At 33.0% G+C, this 27921-nt stretch overlaps 1 protein-coding gene and 1 long non-coding RNA gene across 2 annotated transcripts in view; one reads left to right on the top strand and one right to left on the bottom strand.

Moving 5' to 3' along the window:
• Positions 1–1190: 1190 nt before the first annotated feature.
• Positions 1191–14956, bottom strand: LOC123669865. The gene is made up of 3 exons (XR_006745812.1): positions 14793–14956; positions 3315–3318; positions 1191–1201 (listed from the first exon to the last, which is right to left on the bottom strand). It is a non-coding gene; the product is annotated as an uncharacterized LOC123669865 (long non-coding RNA).
• Positions 14957–27147: 12191 nt separating this feature from the next.
• The window catches only part of LOC123670342, a 58423-nt gene continuing 57649 nt past the window's right edge, over positions 27148–27921 (top strand). The window contains exon 1 of the mRNA XM_045603840.1: positions 27148–27286. Coding sequence (XP_045459796.1) covers positions 27148–27286 — 139 coding nt within the window. The remainder of the gene's footprint in view (positions 27287–27921) is intronic.

Below are 27921 nucleotides of genomic sequence, written 5' to 3'. Positions count from 1 at the left end.
GCGAATACCAAGATTTTGTAGTCGCTCAAGCTTTTTAAGTTGGACTTCGGTCAAATTAGGATAGCTTGCAACTGTAAACTTTAGAATAGACAAGATAAGAGAGTTTGCCAATATAATTTTGGTAGGAATTGGCGGAACAGACTTGAGGCGACCTAATGAGCTCAGTGCAGTACAAGCTATCCCTTAAATAATTTGTATCAACTAAGATAACTTCTCATCTAAATGTACTACACTTAGGTTGTTAACCGTACCACAGTTGAGCAGACTATTAAAAAAATTATACATAGCGGCAGGTAGATTTAAACTTTTAATTCTTGTAATCATCTCAGGGCTGCCAATAATTATGACCTAAGATTTACTGCAGTCATTCTTCACATTGAGCCCGTACTGCTTGCTCCACAGTAGAATATTTACAAGATCCAAGTTTTTTGATCCAAGTGAAGCGTTGATTGCGTTCACAATATCTTCCGGCGCAAAACAGCGATAAATTTGACATCCTCTATATAAATATATATGGTAGAGAGAAGAGATTAGGTAATTGAATTTAAGAAAATTGAGAAGAGCGTAGGAATAAAGATGCCGCCTAAAGTACCTTACCTTAGCTTGCACAATAAGCCACTAGGAGAATGTCTCGTCAAGGCATATACGCTGTCGTTGTTCTTTGAGATAACTCAGAAACTAGTTCTTCAATGATGGAAATAATTATGTTAAAAGTACGCAACAGACTCAGCAAAATATTTTGCTTAACACAATTAAATGCGATACTAAAATCTAAAAAAGTCAGAATAGTGAGTTGTTTATTGTCTATGGACAAACAAATCAGAAACTTTGACAAGAGTAAACACCGTACTATGATCACTACGAAAGCTAAATTGGCGTGGACTGAGAAGCAAGTTTCGTTAAGAAAAGGTTTAACTGATGGAAACTATACTTCTCAAGGATTTTGAAAAGGAAAGGGAGAATAGAAATTAGTTAGAAATCAGACAAGTTAACTGCATTAGCTTTTATAAGTAGCGGAATAATCTAGACGGAGGCGTGGTCCATGAGTGTAGCGGTGCTGTTCAACAAGAAGGGCGATAAGTCTCTTTTGAAGAATTAAAGATCGATAGAGACACTTCTGAGCCACGTCTATAAGCTGTTTTTGCGAGTCGTTACGAATCGTCTTGCCACAAAACTCGATAAATCCAGTCACAGGAGCAGGCTAGGTCTTTAAATGATTACAGCATCGTAGACCACATTCAAGCAACAAGCGTCATCACGCAGACTGTTTAAATCTATTCCACCAAAATGACGTCGCAGAACTATTCTAGATGTAGCTTTAGGGTCCTCCTAACTTTATATGAAAGAAAAAACACTGCCCATGCTTAGAAACTAAGTCCGGAGACGAGAGCATAACAAGATCAAGAAGCGAAGGGTAGAATAACGAGCACCTGAAGATAATATATGCAGATTAGAGTAATTTTTAGAAATTTTTAGTATGTACGTAAGATTAAATAATGTATTACTAATATTATGTTAAATTTTAATAATGAAAAAATATTAAAAACAACATATTGAATTCCAAGAAATTAATTACTGAACAATGAAACGTTCTAGCCAATAAAATTTTCATAAGTAATTTTTCACTTTAGGTATATTTTTCATTAAATTTAATTAAAATCAAACGGAAAGTAAAAAATAAACAAAATTTTTCCAATCGGTTATTGCAGAGTTCTTGTTTGAACCCAAACACTGTTATGTTATCTATATTTATAAAATACATACATAAAATTAAAGTGTCTATCTGCGATTTCAAACTGTGTTCATCCAAGTGCATATAGTTATTTACACGATACTAAAACACAACGATTTTAAAATGTTTATCTTTATGTGTGTCGGTCTTTTTGTTTATCCAGACTAATCTCTAAAACGGCTAAACCTCTTTTTATGGAATTTTCTTTGAAGGGTAGAGTAGGAATTACTACAAACACCCACGTTTACCGCGTGCGAGTATCTACCGCCCAGATAGATATAGAGTAACTAAACATTTTTCTACTAAATACGAATTCTTGTCCAAGCAAAAACAACTAAAATACCAAAATAAGATAAAAATCACATGGCAACGTATACTTTTTATCCCATAATTCCTGGTATCAGGATCACGCCGTTAAAAAAATTTACGAGTTTCCAAATACAACCTCTCACGCGAATGAAGTCGTAGTACGGCTAGTGAGTGTATAAATATATAACCTTGAACACAACAAGAATAGTAAATATGTAAAACTGTGTTGCCTTTATTAAAATCCGTCTTACAAGCGTTATTATACAATTATATAAATGTAACAAATATAAACACAAACATAAACAAGTTAAAAAAGCTTACACAATAATAATGTTTAAAAAAATACTATTAGAAATAATAAGGGATCAAAAAATGAAATTGTAAATATCGTCAAGCTATCCATACTTCTGTAAAAGATTTGGTTACTTATTTACATACTTTTCCGAACTTGATATTATTTGAATGGGTCTCCTATCTTTTATTTTTGTGCTTTATTTGAAAAGGTACATTATTATAATTTATTTACATATATATGGCAGAACCAACCATTACAATTCACATAGTCTAACTGGTTCAGTGTAGTATCACACTCTACCGATATTCCTTTCGTATTCTAAATTTTATAAATATATATGAAACTCTTCTTAACTTTTCTGGTATGTAATGCTCTATGATATTCTTTTTCGTCTTCAACGAATCAGTTTTCTGGGAGTTATAGTAGTTAATGGATATAAAAAGTCCCAAAAGTGAGTGTATTATTGTTTAAGTTACTTAAGTGAAATAAAGAAAAAGAACCTGTTAAATGTTTCATTGTTTTGTAATCTTGCGAGAAAATGTCAGGAAGAAAAAGAGTACTCAACAAACCAGCTTCTCTCACAATTAAATATAAATTGCCGTACATATAATTATAAACCAGTTTTGTGTAGTACTCAGTCATCTCAGCTAAAAGGCATAATGTAACAACGCGAGTGCTTACAATTATCGTGTAATTGAGGTAAATTAGAAGGCTGAGTAGTTATAAAGGATTTACCTATAGACTGTAGCGATTGTTCCGTGCAACTCGGCATTAATGATACAGGTGACAATTAATGTTGTTACCTGTTTGCATCAGCATTTCATCTAATTAATTGAAGTTCCACTAAATAGGAGTAATTAAACGATATGCACGCTTGATTCATAAATTATGACAATGTACTTCCCTGATTTAATGTCTTATGTAATATCAAAATATTAATTAATATTGGTATAATGAGGGAATTGTCCTCTTTTACACTACTCTGTACACTATTCTTTTGGTTTGGTTGAGTTTGTAGCCTCTTGTACTTTATTTTGTAAATAATTCTCTTTTAGAGCGTTAGACATAACAAAACTGCATGACTGTAACGGAAGTTGAATAAACCATTCATTTTTTGTTTATTTTCTTTATTTTCTTTAAAAATATTTAGGTTAATCATTATTGTTTGAGACAGCCAACGGAAATTATTATTATTGCTTCCTTTTTTCCATTATTAATATAAAATACATAAATTCAACCCAAACAAATTTATATATTCGAATACCACCTATAGGAAAACAGATTATTTTGCGCTCGCATTCTTTCGAAAAATATATTTATTCTTAAGTTGGGTTTTGGAGTCACATAAGCTGTACATAAGCTGTAGCCGTAACTAAAAAAAGTTAGTACAGACTATTTATCTACAAATGGTGCTGAAGTTAACGGACAAGTCTTGAATTCGAAGTGAACAAGATGACTTTGTTTTGACTATCGACAGGTTTGGACTCACAATGTACGAACACATGCTTATTAATAGAACATTGCTGTGATCAACTGTATCTCGTACTTGGAATTTATTTATATGAGCTCCGTTACTGATGATGTTCCGAACGCTAATTAGTGGGTGTTTATATCGTAGTATATGTACGTGTTGTGAAATCTTCATAGTGGGATATATAGCATAGTTGTATGTCAAATAACCTAAGTTAACAATTAGCAGTTATATAGGTCAAACTACGGTAATGGCAAACCCTAATATTGCATTCAGTACCAGCCACGAGACGAGACACGCACGACTAATTATCCAAACAGACAGATCAGGGAGATCATTGCCATCGTGTGGTAAGCCATAGGGGCTAAGAGGAAGCAAGTTGTTACTCAAATAAGAACTCTTCAGCTTCGTAAAGTTACTAACAGCAGTCATATCCTAAAAGAACAGTTTAAGTGTGGGCCGCAAGTCCACAGTCACGCTCATTAACGTGGCTTCGGTAGGTCTAAGTGTCGAGGCTTCTCGACTGCTCTTATGTCGTCACTTATGTATGCAGGAGTACGAGTCGGCGTTTGGGACTTCAGTGCGGAAAATTCAAAAATTTAAAGACACATTAAGTTAAAATAAGATATCTCATAATCATTTTCCTTAAATTATTTGAATTTGAAAAATTAGCTTAATGTAGGAATTTACGCTAAATAGGAAGTTTTTGTTGCTAAAAAGCCTAGAAATTTGGTCATCAAATAGGACTGCTAAGTAAATAAGTCTTAGTAAAATATTTAATTTGTAAAACCTGTCCATTTTCATTATTTAACAAAATCACTAAAGTTTTTACATAAAGTACTGTCTACGCGTTGCCCAGTAAATATATTTTAAAAACTAACAATAATTTAATGTAGTGTAGAAAGTTGTAGGTACTGTACTATTATGTATCAAGGTTAGACTGAGACTGGTGGCGTTTCCGCCGCAATTTAGTCATTGTGTTCGCGACATTACAATGACGGTTGAAAAGAGATTGTACACTTTTATATTTATGCAACAGTGGAGTAGTAAGTACGCTTGGAACCCGCTAAGAATGAACGTGTAACTATTAAGTTAATTAAAGGTAGTTTTTCAAACTTTCTATGTTTTTTATTAAATAATTCAGCAAAAAACATTTTTAGCTATTCGTATTGTGTTAAATTAATTCTATTTAACATTTCTGATATTTTTCAGTACAATATGCTACATAATGTGTCTGACAAACGGAATAAGAATTATAATAACAAAGATTGAAATCATTGGATTTATTGGCTTTTTATAGCTTTTAATTTTGTTGTCTAGCAATATCATCTTGGGTTAGGTCAGTGTTTTGGTCTGCAATCTGAACTACTCGCTAGCCATAATGCAATATTGTCTGTAACACTTTATATAATTTAGCACGGGTGCCTGTAGCAAGGACCAGCTTTTACAGCCTATGTTTGATACGTAGCGTAATTCAGTATCAAATTAAGAGAGATTTGTTATTTTCAATTTACATTAACGAATAAAATTTGTCTTTATTGGAATTATAAATTTTTAATTGTAAAAAGAATATTAACTGAGATGAAAATATACTTTGCGAACGGAATTATTAATTAAAATGATGCATTTAAAATCTTGGTTTTTTTAAGTTATTTATTATTATTTTAAGATTAGTAATTATAGTAAATTACCTAAGACTAATAAGACTAATAGAAAAGACTAGTAAATTATATAACTATTCTAAAATCCTTCATAGGATTCGAATTTGGAAATAACTGGGACTGGGCTTACGAAAATTAACAATATAAATATAGCCTTTTATATCGATCTAACTTAAAAACAAAACAGAAATTTAAACCTCTTCTAAAATTTGTTGTTTTTTTATTTCAACAGATCTGTTTGTCAATCGGCAAAGGCCTCCACCAATCTTTTCCACTCATGTCTCTCTTGAGTCACTCTGTTCGATATCACGCCTGCTTGTCTTATGTCGTCGTCCAATCTCTTACTTGGTGTGCCTCTCTTCCTTTGACCTTCTCTGGGGTACATACCATTTGTCATGACCTCTTATGACGTGTCCTACCCATTTCCATTTGAGTCGAAATTTGACGTAGGTTAAAGATTTTTATAAAAAATAAAAATTAAATTTTGAGATAAATTATTTATTAATTTCACAACTTATCAACTGATAACAGAAAATTTTGGTTAATTTAGTTTCTGTCAAAATAAAACTTTGGGATTGGAGACTGTCAATATTTTTTATTAATAAAATATTTCTGAATTTTTGAAGTGATCGTTGTGACTTGAAACTTGATAAAACTAAAATGCGTCCCGATAAAGGAACGAACAAATAAATACATACGAGAAGATGAGATAGAATACATTATTGCTCAAAACGCGTAAGCGACGTGTTTTGTATGGCGCTTACAACCTTTTTCACCAGGCATTGATCAACGTCGATAGAAAAAATCGCAAAGGCCTACCTTCCTACAACTTTTCAGAAGTTTAATTTTTGCCGTGTGTGAATTTCAGAAACACTTTTTAACCGACATCAAAAAAAGGAGAGGATTCTCAATACGACTGTGTTTTTTTATGTATGTTACCTCAGAACTTTTGACTGGGTGGACCGATTTTGATGATGTTTTTTTAATCGAAAGGTGGTGCGCGTCTTTTAGTTCCATTTAAATTTGATCGATATATGCCTAGTGCTTTAGAGTTATTTCTAATAATGCGCATTTACTTGACCATTTTTTCATCTACCTATGTTGTATGGTCCATGCAAATTGAAGTTGGTTTTTTCTTTTGCAAGCACCATTATTTTATTTAACATATAATATAATAACTTTTTAATAGATCTTTTATACATAATTAACTTCAGAAAATCGTTTTATGATTTTAATATTGAAACTCGTGTAGGTAATGTTTCTCTTTGCGTTTAAGATCGGACGACATCCACTAACTATCTTATTAGTAAATTTATAATTTAATTTCATTTATCAGATTTAATTACGTACATAATAAAAATGTAACATATACGTTACTATACTGAAACTCGACGCTCAAATCTCTTATAAAACATAATAAAAAACCCTAAAGGTGCTATTACATATGTCAACCAGCTAAGTATTACTTAAACGTGCCCTTAATATTTGAACAGGTCTACGGGATTTAGTGACTGGTTCGCCACCTCTGTTATCTTCTCAATCTCTAAATAACGAAACAAGGCGAGCCATCCTCACTGAAAACAAATAGCCAACCTTTTGCCTTCTTTATGAGACCCTTGTTAACTTGTCCTTAATAAATTATTTATTTTCAGCAATTTAGTACCCAACAGCATTCTATGTGCTCATTTTCGTTAAATATTGTTTACTCAATAAAAAAGACTAAAGTATGATAAACAGTTCTTTAGGGTTTCCTACTAAGACTTCCCGGTAAGTCTATCAGTCAATCACAGCCACAGGGTTGTGTTTGAAGTTGTAAAAGGGGCAATTTAAATTTTCGCAATTTGAATAGTTACCTTTAATGATTAAAAAATATAGATATATAAATAAATACAACGAGGTGTCTATACAAGCGGCGTATTTTAGGTATTAGTCTATTTTTTACCGACTTCAAAAAAGTATATATATTATTTTGATAATTCTTTTTTTGAATTTAATCGAAAGCCGATATCATGTGGTCACATTTAAATTTCATCGAGATCTGATAACAACTTTAGGAGTAATCGTTGATAATGCGTATTTACTTGACTATTTTTGACTATTTTTGGTCTGCCTACGTTGTATTACTTGTCAGCAAACACAATTATTATTCTTTCTTGTTTTTTCCTGGCCTTTTGTTAGGGTATGTTCGCATGTACAGTATGTTCGGAATGCACGGAAAAATCTGGAATAAGTAGATGTTCACCAATCAGGCTTGTAACGCGAGTTGTCTTGTCTTCTGACTTCTCCTCTGGAACACCATAAAGAAGAAGTACCCGAAGTCTTCTCCGCATTTCCTGGTTATTAATCTCCTTGGCAAGCAATTCAATTTGCTTTTGCAGGATGTCCAGCGTAGAGATAACAGAGGCCTTAAAGGTGGTGAACTCAGCCGCTAAAGATGACGTCGAGGTAGGTGAAGAAGTTTTCTGTAGATAACGCTGGGACTCTTCCATCCTGATGTTGAACGATTCTCTCATAATTGCCAGAGTATGCTTCACGGAGTTCATAGAGATGTCGATGTGGTAATGATTTTAAGATAAAAATAAATGATTTGAATAAAGGAGATTGTAGCTGTTGGGGCTTACTACTAATTACACATATAAAATCTGCATTAAATACACTACATACACACTTATAACATTTAAATTATAAGAGCACTGTAATCTTTAGCTTGAAATCTCGCGACTTTTTAGAGATCGCGTTTTATGTGAGTTCCTTAAGGATGGTTATAAAAGGAAGGTTTTTCGCGGCAGTTACTTGTAATAATAAAAAGAATATAAATCTGAGGTAAATTAAAGACGAAAATATTAAATTACATAATATGAAATCTACTATAATCTTAAATATAAAAGTTTATAATTACCTATAATTTGTACATTTACGTGACTAAACGAGAAATAAAAATATACTTTGAGTAAATTGAAAACATCGATAGATTTTTAAGCACAAAAACAATTTAGACATTTAGTTCAATTGTCTGGCAAACTGTCCTATCCGACTTCAAAAAAGGAGAAGATTATTCAATTCGATTATTTATATATATATATATATATATATATATATATATATATATATATATATATATATATTATGTATGTTCGGTGATAACTTCGTCGTTTATGAACCGATTTTGATAATTCTTTTTTTTTTTTGTTGGAAAGGAGATATCCTTAGTGTGGTACCATGATAAGGAAACCAGGATCTGATGATGGGATCCCAGAGAAATCGAGGGAAACCCTCGAAAATCCGCATAACTTTTTACTATGTTTACCGATTTTGATGATTTTTAATTTAATTGAAAGCCGATGTTTATCATGTGGTCACTTTTAAATTTCATCGAGAATCTAATTCCAACTTTTGAAGTAATCTTTGATAATGCGTGTTTACTTGCCTATTTTTGACTATTTTTGTCTGCCTACGTTGTATTACTTACCAGTAAACACAATTATTATTCTTTCTTGTTTTTTCCTGGCCTTTTGTTAGGGTATGTTCATTCCGTAATTCAGCTCTGCCACACTCCTATATTTTTACTTAGTTCGATTGCTTGGTTTAATCTCTTTACTTTTAAATATCCTTACTCTGTTATACGTATGTAAGTCAAACTGTGATTTGATTATCTGGCTATCAAAGTCTGATATTATTTGTATAATCCGTTTCATATGAAAATGTACTAGGCCATGTAAGTGCTAGGTACAGTTGGCTCGCAACAAATACAGACAACGAATAACGTGTTAAGTATTTCAGGTAAATAAAAAAAAGCCAAAATTAGTTTACAATGATTACAAAGGTTAACAAATTGTGGATATTATCATTCCTTGCAACCAATGAACGAATCGAGCTTATTAATTTTACTTTCCCGCAGAATAATTGGGATAATTTTCAGGCCCGTTACAATATTCATAAAAGAGATTATATCAATAGGCTTTTCTAAGTCCACCAGTCTAATTCACTCTACGGGACTCGAAATTAAACAAGTTAGTAATTTGTTTAACAAAAGAATCCGCAAATATTAATTACGGTAATTATTTAATTTGCCTAAAGAAGATCGTAAATTTGAACATTGTACGTGAATAATACCACTTAGACCAACAAAGTAACTTACTACTGAAAAAATAAAGCAACTAATAATTAACGCACACGTCTCACTTATATGTAGAAGAATACATTATTTATTCAGTATCATTGTATAATATACGAGTAAATTATTAAAACGTTATCATAAAATGTTTCAAAGTAGCGATGTATATTCTATTCTACGTGCGCAATAGGATAAAATAGTAATATAGGTACTCGTTTTATTTATTTTTTATGTAATAAAGAACAAATTAATTTTCACACATGATATGTTTTCATAAAGATAGGAAATATATTTAAACCTATAAAATGTCGCGTAATATGTATTCATCTAAGAATAAGGAGGATAAATGACGGCATAGTCACGGGTATATTTGCCGGAAAGATTTTTCCCTCCAGTGACACGAAGAAAATGTGTTTGATTTATCAGCACTCGAGGCCGGACCTTCCGCTCGCTATAAATTTTATTGTGTTATGATTTAGGGGCATGTATACGATTTTATGGTAAACACTTTACTCTTTGTATGCTACGTGATTTATACTATGATAGTACGCGTTCGATACGTGATGTTGTCAATATATATGTATATGAGACTGTAGAAGTATTATATACATGCCAACAACTGCGCATTTACAAAAATATAGAAAAAATAATATAGTAATAACAAAGCTACAAGATCAATTGCAAACACATTAAAACTATCTATAATATAAAAATGAGTCGCTGAATGTGTTGCTAAGCGCAAAACTCGAGAACGGTTGGACCGATTTCGCTAATTCTTTTTTTTAAATATTCCTTAAAGTACGAGGATGGTTCTTACGGAGAGAAAAATTCTAAAAAAAAAAATTAAATTTCCTGAAAAAGTCTAAAAACAACACTTTTCTATACTCCCATACAAAAGATTTGTGATAAAACTTCAAAGTCACTGTTAGGCGATACGAAGTTCGCCGGGTCAGCTAGTAGCTTATAATTAGGAGAAATCACACGACATCGACTTACACTACTTAGACTACTTAGTTACAACTGTAGTTTAACAAAGTATTTTACTAATGTCCAATCCTACAGGTCATATCTTTAATACGTATAATTAGTGAAATATAATAACAACCAAGTAAAAATAAACAGTAAAAAAACCACCTTACGATATCAGTGACTTGTTCATCGTAAGCATTTTGTTCTGTCTTGCCTAAATTGTTATTAAGATAAAAAAGGTATAGTTATTTTCTAACTTAAGTTTTTACTTTTTGAAAGTTAGAAGTAGTTAAAATTGTAGAAAAGATTTGTAAGTTACAAAAAACAATGTATTTTTTTACTTCCGATATATCCTCTTTCGCAAATGTGGGATTCTTATTTCAGTTTCTTGAAATAAGCCGTGCGTGCATTTGTTACAAAGGTCAATAAATACGTCAGAAATATTTTTATTAAGCAAAAGTTGTGAGTTTTTCTCAGCTCTCTTATTGCTTATAAATCTTCATAATTTGATTTACAGAAAGAATAAAATAAACAATGGATAATGATGAATAATGAAACTAATAATTATGTTGTAAATTATATTTTGAAAACGTTATTGTTGTTTTTGTATTTGTATAGGTACTAAAAAAAAAATCATAATCGGTGCGGAATTGATAAAAACAAAGTTAAACAAGGTCGGGAGACCCGATTGTTATTATAGACATCTGATAGCGATTTTTAGTCATAGAAGGGACCATTTTTCTATATAAAGAAAGATTCTTATGCCGGCTATATAGAGTTACTTGGATTCCACAGCTGAAATTATACGTGAAAAAAAATGAAGCATTAGTAAGTGAAGCTTATTATTAACTTAACCTTAAAATCTACAAACGTGTGAAAGACATGAGAAAATTGGCTATAAATAACCAACTTAACTGTAAAACTCTGGTGACTCGCTCATTTACACTACACCAAAGTACACATGACGATTTATATATATATAAAAATTTCGTGTCACGATGTACGTTAGAGATAAACCCCGAAACTATTGAACTAATTTTTATCAAATTTTGTAAGCACCTGTAATTTGGTCCAACTTGGGAGATAGGGTAGTTTTTATCTCAATATATTTGGTATTGCAAATTAAATATTTATTTTACGACTTTAGTGTGTATTTATCGGTTAGTTCTATAAAATCCGATGCTCTGATAAAAAAAGATGGCGGTTTGGCATCTAAGTTGCACAGATATCCGGTTGATTGCGCCGTATTTTTATTTCTAGATTACAGATGGCGCGTTTGAATATTGAATTTACATATATTTTAATAAACTATAATTACTGAATAAATGCTAAATAAATACTGTGTGGCTACGGCATCAAAAATAATATAGCCACCCCTCTCTTCCCGTGGGTGTCGTATGAGGCGACTAAGGGATAGCATAGTTCCACTACCACCTTGAAACTTATCAAAATTAATTATTAAAGCCGACCGACGGCGGGATAACCATCTAACTACTGGCTTTGAAATACACAGGCCGAAGACGAGCAGCAGCGTCTTAGGTGCGACAAAGCCAGCCCTGCGGTCACCAACCCGCCTGCCCACCGTGGTGACTATGGGCAAAACACATGAGTTCGCGCCATATTTGGCGCGAACTTGTGGAGGCCTATGACCAGCAGTGGACTGCAGTAGGCTGAAATACTGATGATGAGGAAATGATAATTACTGAGCCACAGCAATGCGTGGCTGGGTCAGCTAGTAATTTTATAAATAATAATTATTTAATTACTTTTATTAAAGCGTTGGGATAAGTAAGTTGCATATTTTGGTTATAATATCGATTTTAAGAAGAACACTAGTTTTGTAACACTTTGTATTATATATAGACGAACTTAAAAACTGCTATTTATTAAATTTTAATTAACATATTAAAACTAAATAATTTGTTCAAATTTACGTATCAATAAACATGAGACATTATTTGTATCTAATATATATAATTCTCGTGTCGCGGTGTTTGTAGTTAAACTCCTCCGAAACGGCTTGACCGATTCTCATGAAATTTTGTGTGCATATTGGGTAGGTCTGAGAATCGAACAACATCTATTTTTCATCCTCCTAAATGTTAAGGGTAACCCTAAATTTTCATAATATATGGCAAAACAACGTTTACTGGATTAGCTAGTTTACCTATAAAACGCTCTGTGGTTACACATGTATTGTCAGACTGTTGAAGATTTTTGGTGATTCGTGGCATGTTTAGTAAATATAGCCTTAGTCTTCCTTACTACTTGCATAATTTAAAACTCTTTGTTTGCTCTCGACATAATCTCCTTCAAAAAATATATAAGTGTAAATAGTAGTTGTTGGTACTTTGAACAAAACAAATATATCCTAGATTAAAAGTGTTCGTATCCATTTTTTGCATTTCGGTTACGCGGAAAAAAACCGCATACAGGTAGGTTGCCAGCTTATTGTGGTAAATGACGTTTACCATTACATAAAAACTACAACTCTAGGTATTAAGTTGAAAAATCTGAAATTCCAATTACGATATTTTTTTGTTATTTCTCTAGGTAACAAAGTTTTATGATTCTTTTTAAAATTTATATCTATAAAATAAATAAAATTGGAGTGACTGTTTGTAATATTAAAATAACCGCTTTTTACTAAATGCATATGGATGTATACACGGTACATATATCAAAATAACGTTTTTTATAATTTTTGTTTTTCTCTCTGTCTGTCTGTTTGTTCCGACTAATCTCTGAAACGGCAGGACTGATTTTGACGGGACTTTCACTAGGTAAGGTATTAAGTTCCTCATCCGCCATCGCAATGGGAGGATCCTCCGACCAGATGGTTATTATGTCTGGTGGGCTACTAAAGGTTGTTGTGGGGTTCTTGTATATATATTCAATCACTCTGATAACTTTGATAGCGCGATGTAGGATACGTCCCTTTTCTCTAGTATATCATCATGGACATGATTATCAGGACATCTATCACGCGACATATAAATGTCTATCAGACATTTATATGTCGTAAGCTTGAAGAAGTGATGATGACGATGAAGGTTGCACTGATGTTCATGTTCGGGGTTCATTAATAGTTTGGGTGATCGTCAGGAACATGGTGTTGAGTCCCACATCCCTCATCGAAAAGGGAGGATCCTTCGACCAGACGGGTGTTGTGTCTGGTGGGCTACCAATTAATCACGTTAAAATATTTAGGATTTTGGTTTTTTGTGGAAAATGTGGTGATATATTTAACCGATTTCCGAAAAAAAAAAAGATTCCAAAGATCTCATCAATTTCTCGTAAAAATATCAAAAAAATATGAAAAACCTTCAACACTGTATTCTCATCTCATTTATAAATAATATTTCTATTCTTTATCGGCTCACACGGCCACAATTCAACTATCATTATACGAATTCAATTGTGTTATTGTGCTAAAATTATGGATTCAAATGTGTTATTATTATAAGTATGTTTCATACAGTATATTTATTACTATGAAATTATTCGTAGTTGTATTTTTATTACTAACACGAATAAATTTAATTTTAACAAACCATCCACATCATTTAAATATTTGTGCCGAATTTAAATAATTGTGGTTTGTTACTTGTTAACAGAAACAGACAGTATTATTACATAACACATAACATACTATCTACATGTAATTATCTTTTATAAAAATATCAAATCTGCTTTATAAATATACGAGCTTATGGACTTTAAATATAACTTACATAATAAATAACCATTATATTAAATAACAGTAACTTTTTGAAGCTTTGCATAAAAAGTTTACCGGTAGTTTATTATTAAAAATACGAATCACCTGGCGTAGGGCTAAGTCTCAACAGATCGCAGCACGACGCTGCTCTACCGAGCAAAACACCCCGCCAGGAACGTAACTCCTCTACATACTATTCTGAAGCCCAACATCGAACTGAAAAGTATATTCGAAACTTCGGCACCGTGATGCACGTGTTAAGACCGTTCGCATCGATCACCTGCGTTCCAAATGGGCTTCGACGTCGCACCTTACGAATAAAGCGCGACTAGTAAATCCACATTGTTTATAGCCTCCCGACTTTCGGGGCTCCACAGTGAGCATATCCTTGCCGGATTCGGCTAGGCTGGTTTAGGCCTTAGAGGCGTTCAGGCATAATCCCGCGGATGGTAGCTTCGCGCCACCGGCTGCTCGGCCGAGTGCATGAACCAAATGTCCGAAACTCCGGTTCCTCTCGTACTGAGCAGTATTACTATCGCAACGACGAGCCATCAGTAGGATAAAACTAACCTGTCGCACGACGGTCTAATCCCAGCTCACGTTCCCTTTTAATCGGTGAACAATCCAACGCTTGGCGAATTTTGCTTCGCAATGATAAGAAGAGCCGACATCGAATGATCAAAAAGCAACGTTACTATGAACGCTTGGTCGCCACAAACCAGTTATCCCTGTGGTAACTTTTCTGGCACTTCTTGCTAAAAACTCTTTATACTAAAGGATCGATAGGCCGTGCTTTCGCAGTCCCTATGCGTACTGAAAATCTGGATCAAGCCAGTTTTTACCCTTTTGCTCCACGCGAGGTTTCTGTCCTCGCTGAGCTGGCCTTAGGACACCTGCGTTATTCTTTGACAGATGTACCTCCCCAGTCAAACTGGCAGTGTCGTACCGGATCACGCGGGAGATGTTAGGCGATAGAAAAAAAATCGGTCACCAACCTGCCTGCCCAGCGTAGCGACTATGGGCAAAATACATGAGTTCACTTCGTTTTTGGCGCGCACTTGTGGAGGCCTATGTCCAGCAGTGGACTGTTTTTTTTAAATCTTTTATTTAATGAGAGTTTAATTACTTAGTGATTATGTTACCCCCGTAACATAAATGATATAAAATGACAACAAAAAAAAAACATATAACAATGAGTAACATTATACTTAGCTAAAAAAAAGTAATAATAATAATACATCGCGGACCAAGAACAAAGCCACAATTATGTGTTATTTTTTCTTGGTCCCCCGCATATCCTAACTTTTGACACTTACAATATTGATCTTACCTTAATTATTCTCTTAGATATACAGCAAATAGCATCTTGCACAGCACCCTAGCATCCTCCGAAAAGGGAGAGGCCAAGGCGCTGTTGCAAGCCCCTACATCTAATCCCCAGCCTAGCACTTGTCTCTCTGATACGTTCCGGTCACACTCCATCAACACACGATAAACATCGTCAATGACATCACAAACTGGACAATTTGGAGAATCAGTTTTCCCATTAAGTTTATGAACTCGTTGGATGGAATGTGACCAGTACGCATTCTCAACAAAGCCACTACATGCATCCTGTCCATCTTATTTTTCTCGAACCATGGGTAACGAAGCGGCTCAGACTGTACTGTTTTATACCAAATACCTTTCAATCGCGAACGCTCGTCAAAATACTTGCGCCATTTGGCTCTACAGAGTGTTTTTAAGTTACTAAGCCAATCTAAGTGTAACGGCAAACATGCATATTTAATCTCTTCGTAAGCTGCTTGTCGGGCTAATAAGTCGGCCTCTTCGTTACCCATGATGCCAACATGAGAGGGTATCCACTGGATCACAACTGTTTTATTTAAGGCTCGAGGGTATCCGAGCCAGATGTTGAATGCTACTTTTAGAATCCGGAAAAATCAGGATGCTGTATGTAGGCTGTATGCTCTAGACTGTATTAGGCTGAAGTGATATTATTAAAAATATGTTATCGATTGCTTATAAAATAGCCTTTCCATAATTTTTTACTCCAGCTTTTGGCCAAACGCTGCCTGGAAGAGATCGAATAATAAAAATAAACATAAAGAAGTAAAAGTAAAATATATATCTTTCCTAAAACATCATCGACAAACAGAAAACATGGATATTATAGTATAGATTATTATTATTATTATTACTATATAATATTAAAAAATCAAATTGAACTACAAGAAGTGTGTGATTAACAAAATTAATTATTGATTTTAAAATTTCTGTAATGACCTGTTGCGTAATTTAATGAATTACTATGATAACAGACAAATTTCCTATAATATTAAGTATTCCAAAAATCGGAATACCAAAAAAAGCAACAAGAACTTTTGACACTCCATGGCAGTTTGAACGCTAAGCATTCGTTAGACTGGTGAAATTTGGCTAAAACATTCTTGACAATTTATAACTAAATTAAGAAGCATTAGCAGGTAAAATTTCAAATAAACATTTAACAAACTCTTTTTGCAGCCTACTCACAAATCAGATGTAGAATTTCTTATACTTTCATTAGAGAATAATAAAGTCCCAAGTGTTTATAGTGTAATTAATGTACTCGTTTAAGAAATCAGGAAAAATATTGTATCACCTCTAACAAGAATATTTAACAGAAGCTTAGACTTAGGTCCGGATGTGTAGAAAACGGCTTCTGTCATCCTAGTGTATAAAAACGGCGTCAAAAACCTAGCTAGTTATCACTCAATTTCGCTTCAGACTAGTAACACAACAGACTAGTAAAATAGATTGAAACTAATAATCTTATTTCTGATAGGTAGTTCGGTTTCAGGAGGGGAAAATCTACGGAGGATGCGGTTGGCATATTAACTTCAACAGTGTCATCACAGCTTGATAAAAATAGATGCAATTTAGGCAGTTTCTTAGATTTAGCCAAAGCTGTTTGATACTGTGTCATTGCCGATACTATTAATAAACTTAAATAACTTTGTTTCTGTTTTTAGTGGTGTTAGTTTTTAATAGTGATTTTTAATTGTAACTGGTATCCATAGGACAGGTTTGCCCAGTGTGGGGCCGCCGGATATTGCAATAATTGTAAATTTTTCAACAAATATTTTAATTTATTTTAATATAAATTGCATTAACATTACACACTACAGCGACGTATTTTTTTCATCTGTTATGGAAAAATATTCAGTACACTATCAGCTGTATAACAACAAACAGCATAGTTTAAGCCCGTTAGTTTTTACTGCTCCGCTTCGTAACGTAACGTAATTCTGCATAGTTCCACTTAACACACAGGCCGTTAAAAAAAAAGTACATTTTTAGATTGGCGCGTTAAAATAAATAAAACATATTGTTATACTTACTTTATTACTGATGAATTAGCAATAATAGGTAATTACAAATTCATATATTACCCGCTTTTCTTATTTCCACTTCTTGTTATTACTTTATATATGAAGCTAAAAATTATCATAATTATTTTCATATATCGACTATACAATGAATACTGGTATAGAACGGGATGATTGCATTTAATAATTATGCTCATAGCTTTTTATCAAAAACAGTCAATGCCGATTGTATTTTACTAGCATAAGTTATTTGATTTACATATAAAATAAATCATTATAAAGTGAGCTAGCTACATGGTTAAAAAGTAGTAAAACACAAAACCATATTGAAGTAGGTTAACCTTTTAATTCTCTTACAGTAAAGAGAGTTTTGCCCTGCTACAAGGAGGCATTGTTTTGTGAAGTAGGATAGAATAATCTAAATATACATACAATAGTGATCGATGAGTTCTGGAACTATTTCTGACTGATTAATCAAGGAATTTACTACTGAAAATATGAATAAACTATCAAGTTGTTTTCAAATGTTTACGTGAATTTCACTCATTATAATGAAAACAATTTTTCGGATTTTATCGTGGTTTATTAAGTTTTTTAAATGCTCGAAAATTCGCATACTTTACAGCACCGTAGTCACGAGGGTCCTCCCGAATAAAATCCGAAAAAGTTGTTTCATTAAAATAAACCATAAAGTTGCTTAAAAAGAAATATTAATTTATTGTGTGCGAACACAATGTTTAATATAGTATATTTACAAATTTGACATAATAGATTATTTTCATGGGAGCCATAATAATAATATACAATATATTAATTTGCGGTGAGTGGGTTCTGTAAAGACCGTTTTTGTTCGTTCTCTTGATATATTCTGTTGTCAATCAACAATATAGTTTATTATCATGCTCTGCTAGTAATAGTGAGCAACGAAATATATATATATGTATATATATCAAATATCATATATACGACGATCTACGTAAAATTGCCGGTGTAGGCTGGATGAGAATTGCGGAAAACCGGGATGTTTGACGCGAACTTGGGGAGGTCTATGTCCAGCAGTGGACCGCAATAGGCTGAGCTGTTGCTGTTGCATGATATTTGAAATGCCAATATTGCAAAGAGAGTAACCGTGATTGTATGTCTGTCGTACACTTATGTAAAGATTTTTTTTAATTAACGAAACATAGTATCACAAAAAATATGAATAGTGAAATTCATATTTTGATACTTTGTTTCGTTAATTAAAAAATAAATAATCTTATCATCCAATCTCTCCTTTGTTATGAAAAAACAAGGCTTTAGAATGCAATAAAACGAATATAAAATTGTGAGTTGGATGTTGGAAGTGAGTAAAAGTTTTATGGAGCGTCTTCGTCAATTACATTTTCAAGGTTTCATCTCGTCAAGAAAAGATTTTATAAATATTCAGAGATTGTATGAGATCTGTATTACTTTCAGTTTTATTTCTTGGTCCTCCGATTCCAGTATCATATTACTACGAGATAATTCTCGCCTTTAATGCTAACGGCATACGACTATAAACATTAATTAAGTGAAATAAGATAGGTACATAAAAGTACGGGATATTTAATATTTGGAAAAAAGAAAGTTAAAAGTTTGAGTTAAGTAAGTTAGTCTTTAAGGTTTTTTATGACTTTTAATTAGTTGACACTAGTTATTGTGTAAAAATACCAGAGCTTCTTTGTAATATTAACTTTTGTACGTGAATGTAGGCAACGTTATCAAAATTAAATTTCTTTGAATTCAAGCATTATGTGTGAATACGTGACTTTTACTAGAATACCTTATTCTAATACTTTGTTTTTAAATATTCAGAAATATAAGAGAATTTTTTAATTAATGTCATATTTATTTCTTTCATATTCAAAAGTTTCATTTTAAAATTACTTTTACATTTACTATTTTACTTTTCAATTTTATTTTTAAGTAATTTAAATATATATAAATGATATATACAATTCTCTTAAACATCTTAGCATATGCATGTAGTTTACACTTTTGTTCGATAATAGGGTAAATTAATGTAAAACTATTTTAAATAGGTTTTTTTTAAGTAATCGTAGTCCCTAACTTAGATTATGTATGTAATTAAAATTTAGTTCATTATAATATTTATTAATATCCAATATTTGTGATAAAATTGTTTAAATAATATTTGCGTATAATTAAAGCTGCGTCGATATTAAAGTTTACGGTATTAATACCGTTTAGAGGGGATACGTTATCGAATTTCATAACGATGCGCAGTCTGTTATTAAGGATAGCAGTTAGTAATTACCTGTTTGCCTGTTTGTTGCTGACAGATCCAATTACACGGAAGTCGAATTGCTTCGTTTAATGTCAATCCTTACATCATCTTATTTATTATTTAATATTTGTAGGGTGCAAGGGATATTAGAAGTTATTTTTAGGTAAGTTTTCGTAAGTTAATGTATGTCATAAACACATTAATATATAGGTATGTCTATTCTCTTGTACTCGTATATGTTTTGTCACATGTTGTGGTATATATCAAAAATTATTAGGGCTAGTTATTAAAAATAGCAAAAGTTTTAAAATTGTCGAATTCAATCACTGTTTAAGCAATGTGGAACATTTATTTATATATAAGGTTCATTTTGGATAATAAAGTCTGAACCATATAGGCAAGATTAAAAAAGTTATTATAACAGTTACCAACGTTTGTATTGCAAAATAATGTCAATAAAGCAAAGCAAACAGAACAGTAATTGGTATAGCTGAATATGAGCGAAAATGAACGAGAGCTACTCCATTATTCAATGCATCACATCTATTTACATCAGCCATGTAAGTAAAGTTCGTCTATCCATGAATATTTAGCAGAAACTCGCCGCTTAAATAATATCGTTCTATCATATCAACATGTTTTATATGAGTAGTTTAATCATCTTCGTTAGCTAGTTATGTTGGAGGAGTTCTTTTCATAAGAGGCAAAAACTGATCAGTTTAATCAAGCGGTTGGGCGTCAATCAGAGCACCTCGTTATCGAAACGAGCAGTAATTTACTTTGACCTGCTGACCGAACGCGATTTTCAAAAGCTACTTCGATTACTTCCATTGATTAGCATCCTCGTAGTATTCCTCTTTGTGAGTTTACTACCAGTAGATTTTAGTACGCTCATGTTACGTGACAGTGTTATGGAAAACATTTAGAACTTGTTGAACGTAAATCAATTATATTGCAGAGTAATTTAAACAATAATTTATTTCAACAAAGCTCATATATTTTGTTTCAATTTTAAAACAGAGGTTTTTTATTTTATTTTTAGTTTAAGCTTTTTGTGGTGTTTTTTTTTTTTTTTTAATTAGAAGATACAATATTTTTAGCTTAGTTATATCAGTAGCTATATTAGTTAAACTTTATTTAAAAACATACATGTATATACTATATACAGACATACTGCAAAGCAAAAGAAATCAAAGATTTCCTGGTAGGTACAAGTAGGATCAATTGAGGTAGGGCACAGCAGGAATTTCCTGCTCAAAATATGGAGCAGCCCGACCGGGGTAGTACCTCGACCTTACAGAAGATCACAGCAAAATAATACTGTTTTCAAGCAGTATTGTGTTCCTGTTGGTGAGTAAGGTGACCAGAGCTCCTGGGGGGATTGGGGATTGGGTCGGCAACGCGCTTGCGATGCTTCTGGTGTTGCAGGTGTCTATAAGCTACGGTAATCACTTACCATCAGGTGAGCCGTACGCTTGTTTGCCGACCTAGTGACATAAAAAAGGCTTTAAAAGCATTTTTTAATCGTTATTTGCAAAGCATAGAATATTTTTATTTTATTAATTATAACAATGCACATTTACTTGACTACTTTTACCTTTATCTACGTTGTTATTATATTATTATATTGTTAAATGTTTTTTTTACATTATCACATAAAAATTATGGAAACTTGGCAATATTTTTATTTCTTATAGTTTACTTATCGATACAGCGAAAGGAGAACGAATAGGTTGCAATATTGCAATGCAACTGGCGAATTCATTATCCCAAGTGAATCGGAGACCCGGGCTATAATGATAGTAATAATTTGACCGTAATCGGCCGCACGCCGTTTAGTAGTCGCCTTGGGATTTAAGTCTGATTTTAAGCTTGGTCTATTTTGCGCATCAGTGGACAGCTACCTAAATCAACGAGGATAATTGTCGTCGTTACGTCCTTAGGTTTATCGACTAGCTGAGCAATAAAGACTCCAACTCTTTCCAATATTATCTCAGGAAGCTATCATTCCTCGATTAATAGCATATTAAAAACTTGAAGATTACCTATATAACTTGGTTCCCATTAACGTTGCTGTTGACGTGTTCCTATGAGAACTTGGCGTGGTAATTAAAATAATTTTCCGAGACAAGTATGCGAATTTACTGGTGACACAAATGATTTAGTGACCCGTTAATGGGTTAACTTCATCAAACTTAGCCTTAACTCGCACGGGGATCGTTTGTAGCTCGACAGTATCATTTTGCCGCTATTGGTGTGAAATATTGTTTATACATCAGTCTGTTTAAATAACTGCAACTGACGTCGCGAATAAATGAAGTAATTAGTACGATGAATAAGCTTATTAAATTAAAATAAAATGATCTACCAATCCGTTTTAATAGTAGTGTGGATGTTTAGCTTTAAATTAATTTTCTTGAAATAAAAGTAATATAATATTTATACATGAAAAAAAATATTCTAAGTAGATTTATTTATTTTAGACCAAAAATTTAATTAATTTTAGAATATGTTTGTGTTTTTAGCCATTTTATACAGTAAATACCTACATTCTTAAAAAAATACAATAAATATTTCAATTTACTTATTCTTTTTGTAGATGTAAATACCTCTACGGGGTAAAGCTGAAAAGTATTACTTACATAAAACCTATTGACCCAGAGCGGGTGTAACTCACGGGCGAGAGCGGGACACGCGGACAATAATGGCGGCCATAATTTGCCTGTAATGGGCCTTACACTATCGTACTGTCAGCCCCACCAAAAATAAGCTTCGTTTACTTAAATCTTTTTCGCGCGACGCCTAAGATGAATTTCCTTAGAACTCTTTTACGATGACGGTTATTTCGATAGTCATTCTCGTATCGTATCTTTAACAAAGGGTTTTAGAGTAACATCATTTTCACAAAAATGATATAATTATTTTTAATGAGTATGTGTATATTTCAGCGTTTATATTATAGAAAGAGATAAATTGCATATTAAATTGTGTGGAAGTTTGAAATTTGTAAATTGATATTAGTGAGTGTACTTTTAATAATAAAACTCAAGTTCATCAATGATGTATGAAGTATTCGATGTATTTCAAATGACAAATTAATGTAGGGTAAATTGACCTTTGAAGTTATAAATGATTTATACTTGTATTATTGTTAAATTTGTTATATACTTCGATAGCTATATCATGTGTGTATTATTTCTATTTTGAGGTCACGTCTTTCTAAAATTTTGACATCGATTACGAATAGCGTGCCCGTTGCGCTTTTAAATGAATAATAAAAAAAAGTTAACAATATTCATGATGATTATATTAGGAAGCAATTTATTGAAACTCAACAATAAACAAGTAAATTATAAGTATATATATGTCAGGCAGTTCACCCTTTTGTAGTCCACTGTTGGACATAGGCCTCCTCAAGTTCGCGCCAGATATCCTGGTTTTCCGTAATCCTCATCCAGCCTACACCGGCAATTTTACGTAGATCATCGGTCCAACGTGCTGGAGGACGTCTCACACTGCGTTTGCCAAGACGCGTTCTCCACTCCAGGACCTGTCTGCTCCAACGGCCATCGGTCCTGCGACACAGATCACCAGCCCACTGCCACTTCAACTTACTAATTTTGTGGGCTATGTCATTTGCTTTCGTTTCATCGCGGATAGTCTTATTTCTAATTCTATCTTTGAGAGAAATCCCAAGCATAGCCCGTTCCATTGCACGTTGAGCGACTTTAAACTTGTGAACCAGTCTCTTCGTGAGTGTCCACGTCTCGGCTCCGTATGTTAACACAGGCAGGACGCATTGCTCGAAGACTTTTGTCTTTTCATTGCGTAATCTTCAAAGTGAAGACTCGACGAAGTCTGCCAAACGCCGCCCAGCCCAACCGAATCCTCCTATCGGCCTCTTTCTCGAACACAGAAATAGTAATAAATTGGGGTATTACTATTTCCGTGTTCTCGAAGTTGTTGCGGCCTAGTTGGATAGTATGGCCTAGGTAAATATAATCCTGAACAACTTCGAGAAGGGTACCATCTACCGATACCGGTCTCGGTATGACTTGGTTGTTAAACATAACTTTCGTTTTGTCCAACTTCATACAGAGACCGACACGTCGGAAGGACTTTTTAGGCCGGCCAGCATTTGGCCTAACTTATCCAACGTCTCCGCAAAGATGACGATATCATCGGCGAAATGAAGGTAAGAGATGTATTCACCGTTGACGTTGATGCCTCGTTCCCCCAATCTAAGGTCTTAAAGATATGTGTAATCTTAATACACTTAGTGTTAGATCGACTTTCATTTCGTTTGGTTTCCTTCATGACCTTCCCTCACATGTCATCTCTCACTGAACCATAGACTGTACCATACAATATGTATTTATATGTATGTATGTATGTATGTATTCACATGAGTTGACGCTGATGCTAGACCATTTCTTTTGCTCTAAGGTTGTCTGGAGACTTTTTAGCGATAAGGCATTGTATATGTATATAATGAATTGAAATTTAACATATATATAGTGAGAAATTTTAATGACTATTGAAAACTAAATTCATCGCAAAAAGTTTATATCTATACATATAACTAAAACTAAAGTGACTGTTTGTAATATTAAAATAACCGCTTTTTTAATAACACAATAACAGTTTTTAAAATTTTCGTCTGTCTGTCTGTCTGTTTGTTCCAGCTAATCTCTGAAACGGCTGGATCGATTATAACGAGACTTTCATTGGCGGATAGCTGATGTACTATGTAGTAGTAGGTACTTATAAGTATTGTACTTTGGAGAAAGATTTATTTATTTATTTCGAAAGCAAGTTAGAATATTGAAAAGTAAAAATAACCAAATATTACGCAATTATTTATATTAAAGGAACAGTATGAAGCCTGGCCGAAACAATGAGGAAGGCGTAGTATTTTATAGAGGGGTAAAATAGAATAGGTTGCAGATTTAGCTCAGAACATTTGGCAAACCGACTCGACCGTTAGTCAGATGATCATGTCGAAACAGCCTGGAAACAATGGCAGAGGATTGCAAAGGGTTGATTTAAATGGCATCTCTGACGTTGCATGGTACAACAACATGTAAACGAAATAACACAACCCGAACTGATCCAAGATATCAATTACATAGAATAGCCAATTTTTTATGAAGCAGTTTTCAAAAAAAGTGTGATATATTCTTTACAAGATATAAATCAGTTTTAAGCAAGTACAACCGACATACAGTTAGGATAGACCGATACTTTCTGAGTGAACTAGGTCAATAAAATTTTATAGTGCAAGAGTAGTATTCTAGCGTTATTGGAATCTGTAACGACAACATATTGCCAATTTAGTAGCAGACCGCTAATATATTTAAGCTGTGCTCCAAACAACAATAGACTATTGGAGCTCTGCTTTATGAGCCGTGTGAGCCGTTCTGAAAGCGGAATGAATCTTGTGCCTGAATTTTGCAGTAGCTTTGCGATGAAATATTCTATTTTTGATATTTCAATTCTTTTGTATATAACTTGACAAATAACATTTAAAAAATGAAAAAAAAAATCAAAGAAATGATAAGCTCGTCTAAGTACTGTATTGATGTACATAAGTTGTCTTGTTATTTATTGTACGGTGCCGCATTAAGAAAACGATTCTAAGCTTATGTTAATCGATTGATCCGACCTGATACCTACAGTTGGGTAGGTAGGTCTACTTAACTAACTACTAAAGCTTGACGGATATATTTCATAACTATAGTGATCTGGTGTCTATTTTGACAACCAGGACTGACAGCTTTTGTCTCACAAGGTCAGACATCCAGACGGGAAAAAATGTTTGTATGAATACATATATCTACTCCGAGCGGGAATTGAATCCGCAACCGCCTCTGTTTAGGCGCCTGCATAAGTAAAACATCAAAGTTAATTTAAAGACTTAATAATCAAATATTAGTGTATCATTTTGGAAAAGAGCAACAAGCAAGGTCTTACGGACCATAACTTGCAACAAGTTGTGTGTGTGTTTCTTAATTTGAAAGTGTTTCTTAATTTAATAGTTAGAACAATTTCATAGCAATTTTACAACGTTCCTGTGTCGTACAATGGTAACTGCATCGCGCCACAGTGATACGGGTTCTCTCAATGGCCGATCTACAATGTTACAAACGTTAGAGCTCGACCATATTACCAGGTGTACAGTTTAGTTATTACGTTATTTCTGATGGTGGCCATTTGAAACAAAAAAGGCGCCAAAGATGTGTAAACGCTTAGTAACATTGTTAGTTCTCCAGTAAATAATGGAAAAATATTGTCACATTGTTGTGTTATCATTGAGTCACTTTGTTATTTAAAGGATTTAATTCACGATAGTAAAACAAATTTAGTTTCGATCTCAATATTAATAATCTTTAAATTTAACGACGGCATATTTTACTATCATACGAATGTCAATTTAATAAGTTTTTTGAAATAAAAATTGAATTGAATTTCTGTAAATAAAGCATTATATATACGTACCTATATAAAAACAGATTTACATAATTACAAATTACCATAATAGACAGACCTATGAGTATAATTAAAAAACAAAGATTGATGCTTGATATACTATTTAAATACAATTGAATTCTTTATACAGTTACGTAATAGGAGCACGAATATAAATATTTGACAATTAAATTTGTATCCCTTTAAAGAGAGATTCTTTACTTATTTGTCGCCACGTCCGAAAGTGGTAGCGCCACTGTCAGATCTTTGTTAATGCCACATGACAAATAAATTTTAACGTAATTAAACTCGAAATTGAATTTCAGATACCTATCTAGTAGTACTTTGCCTTCCTGAAAATGTGTATATTAAAGTCTCTTTTAGGTTTTTGTCAAACCTTTGTTTATAGCGTATGTAGTAGTTCAAGCTTATTCTACTAGATGGCGCTGGAGATCGAACCATTTCGTAGTTCCATGGCTTTTCCTTAGATGGCGCTTTTCATAGCTGTTGTTTCAGCTGTCGTTCATATTGTTTGTACTGATAGAATACTCGTAATATGAATAAAACACTTTTATAACGACTTTAATTTTCCCTTTATTGTAATTACACAATAATAGTATATATTCTTTTTTATTAAAATGTAGATCTATTAACTCATGAAAAGAATTCAGTTTGTACAATAATAATAAGTATATTAATATATAGTATGTAAATTGTAGACAGGTAATTAATCAGTGTACTGTTATTAATTTTTCTTGTCATGTGCAATGGATAACTCAAGAATACATTTAGTGAAAGTTGTTTTAAGACCAGATGACCTGGCTCTAAATGGGTTTCTGACAGTGACTGTCAATATTGGCTTGTTGGGAAACTTTTCAAAATTGGAATTCCAAAGTTCAGAGAGACGTGCCGGCTGGTAGCGCAGGGTGCACGCTCTATGTCTCAAAGGAAATTCACAAAATGGTCATGTATTTACGATGTAATTGAATTATCTTTTTTGCTTCTTTTTTCTTGTTACATTTACTAAGCGTGAAATTAGAAAATAAAGAAAAAAAATCTCGGTAAAACACTGTTTTAAAAAATTGCTTGTATAAAATGTTTTAATTGCCTCTAAGATTTATATTTGTAAATTTTAGGTTACCTAGGTGATGACTGGGACAAAGAATTAAAACAAAGAACATTTTCCCATTAAGCAATTTCAAATTCTTAGTAAAATTATATGACAGTTTAGCGAGCTGAGACGCGGAATGATTATTATCTTACAAAAATTTAATTAGTAGTTACTGAGATTTACGTCATATCTTAGGATAGGTGGTTTCTTAAGCTTTTAGACCATTTCAAGCATGAGTGGCTTTACTACACAGAGGAAACGAGTCTAAGGTTGCATTGTTGGGGATTAAGCGCAACCCAATTATCTGGCGACGAGCCTGCCTGGACTCGATATCACATTAGACTTGCTGGATTACATTAGTGGACGTCATACCGTGTTTCTGTTATGCTATCTTCTTGTATATCCAATTAGATCCTCCTACGTTCAATAG

Source organism: Melitaea cinxia, chromosome 4 (assembly GCF_905220565.1).
Source record: "Melitaea cinxia chromosome 4, ilMelCinx1.1, whole genome shotgun sequence".
NCBI classification, from domain to species: domain Eukaryota; kingdom Metazoa; phylum Arthropoda; class Insecta; order Lepidoptera; family Nymphalidae; genus Melitaea; species Melitaea cinxia.
This window is presented reverse-complemented; position numbering and strand designations above follow the sequence as displayed.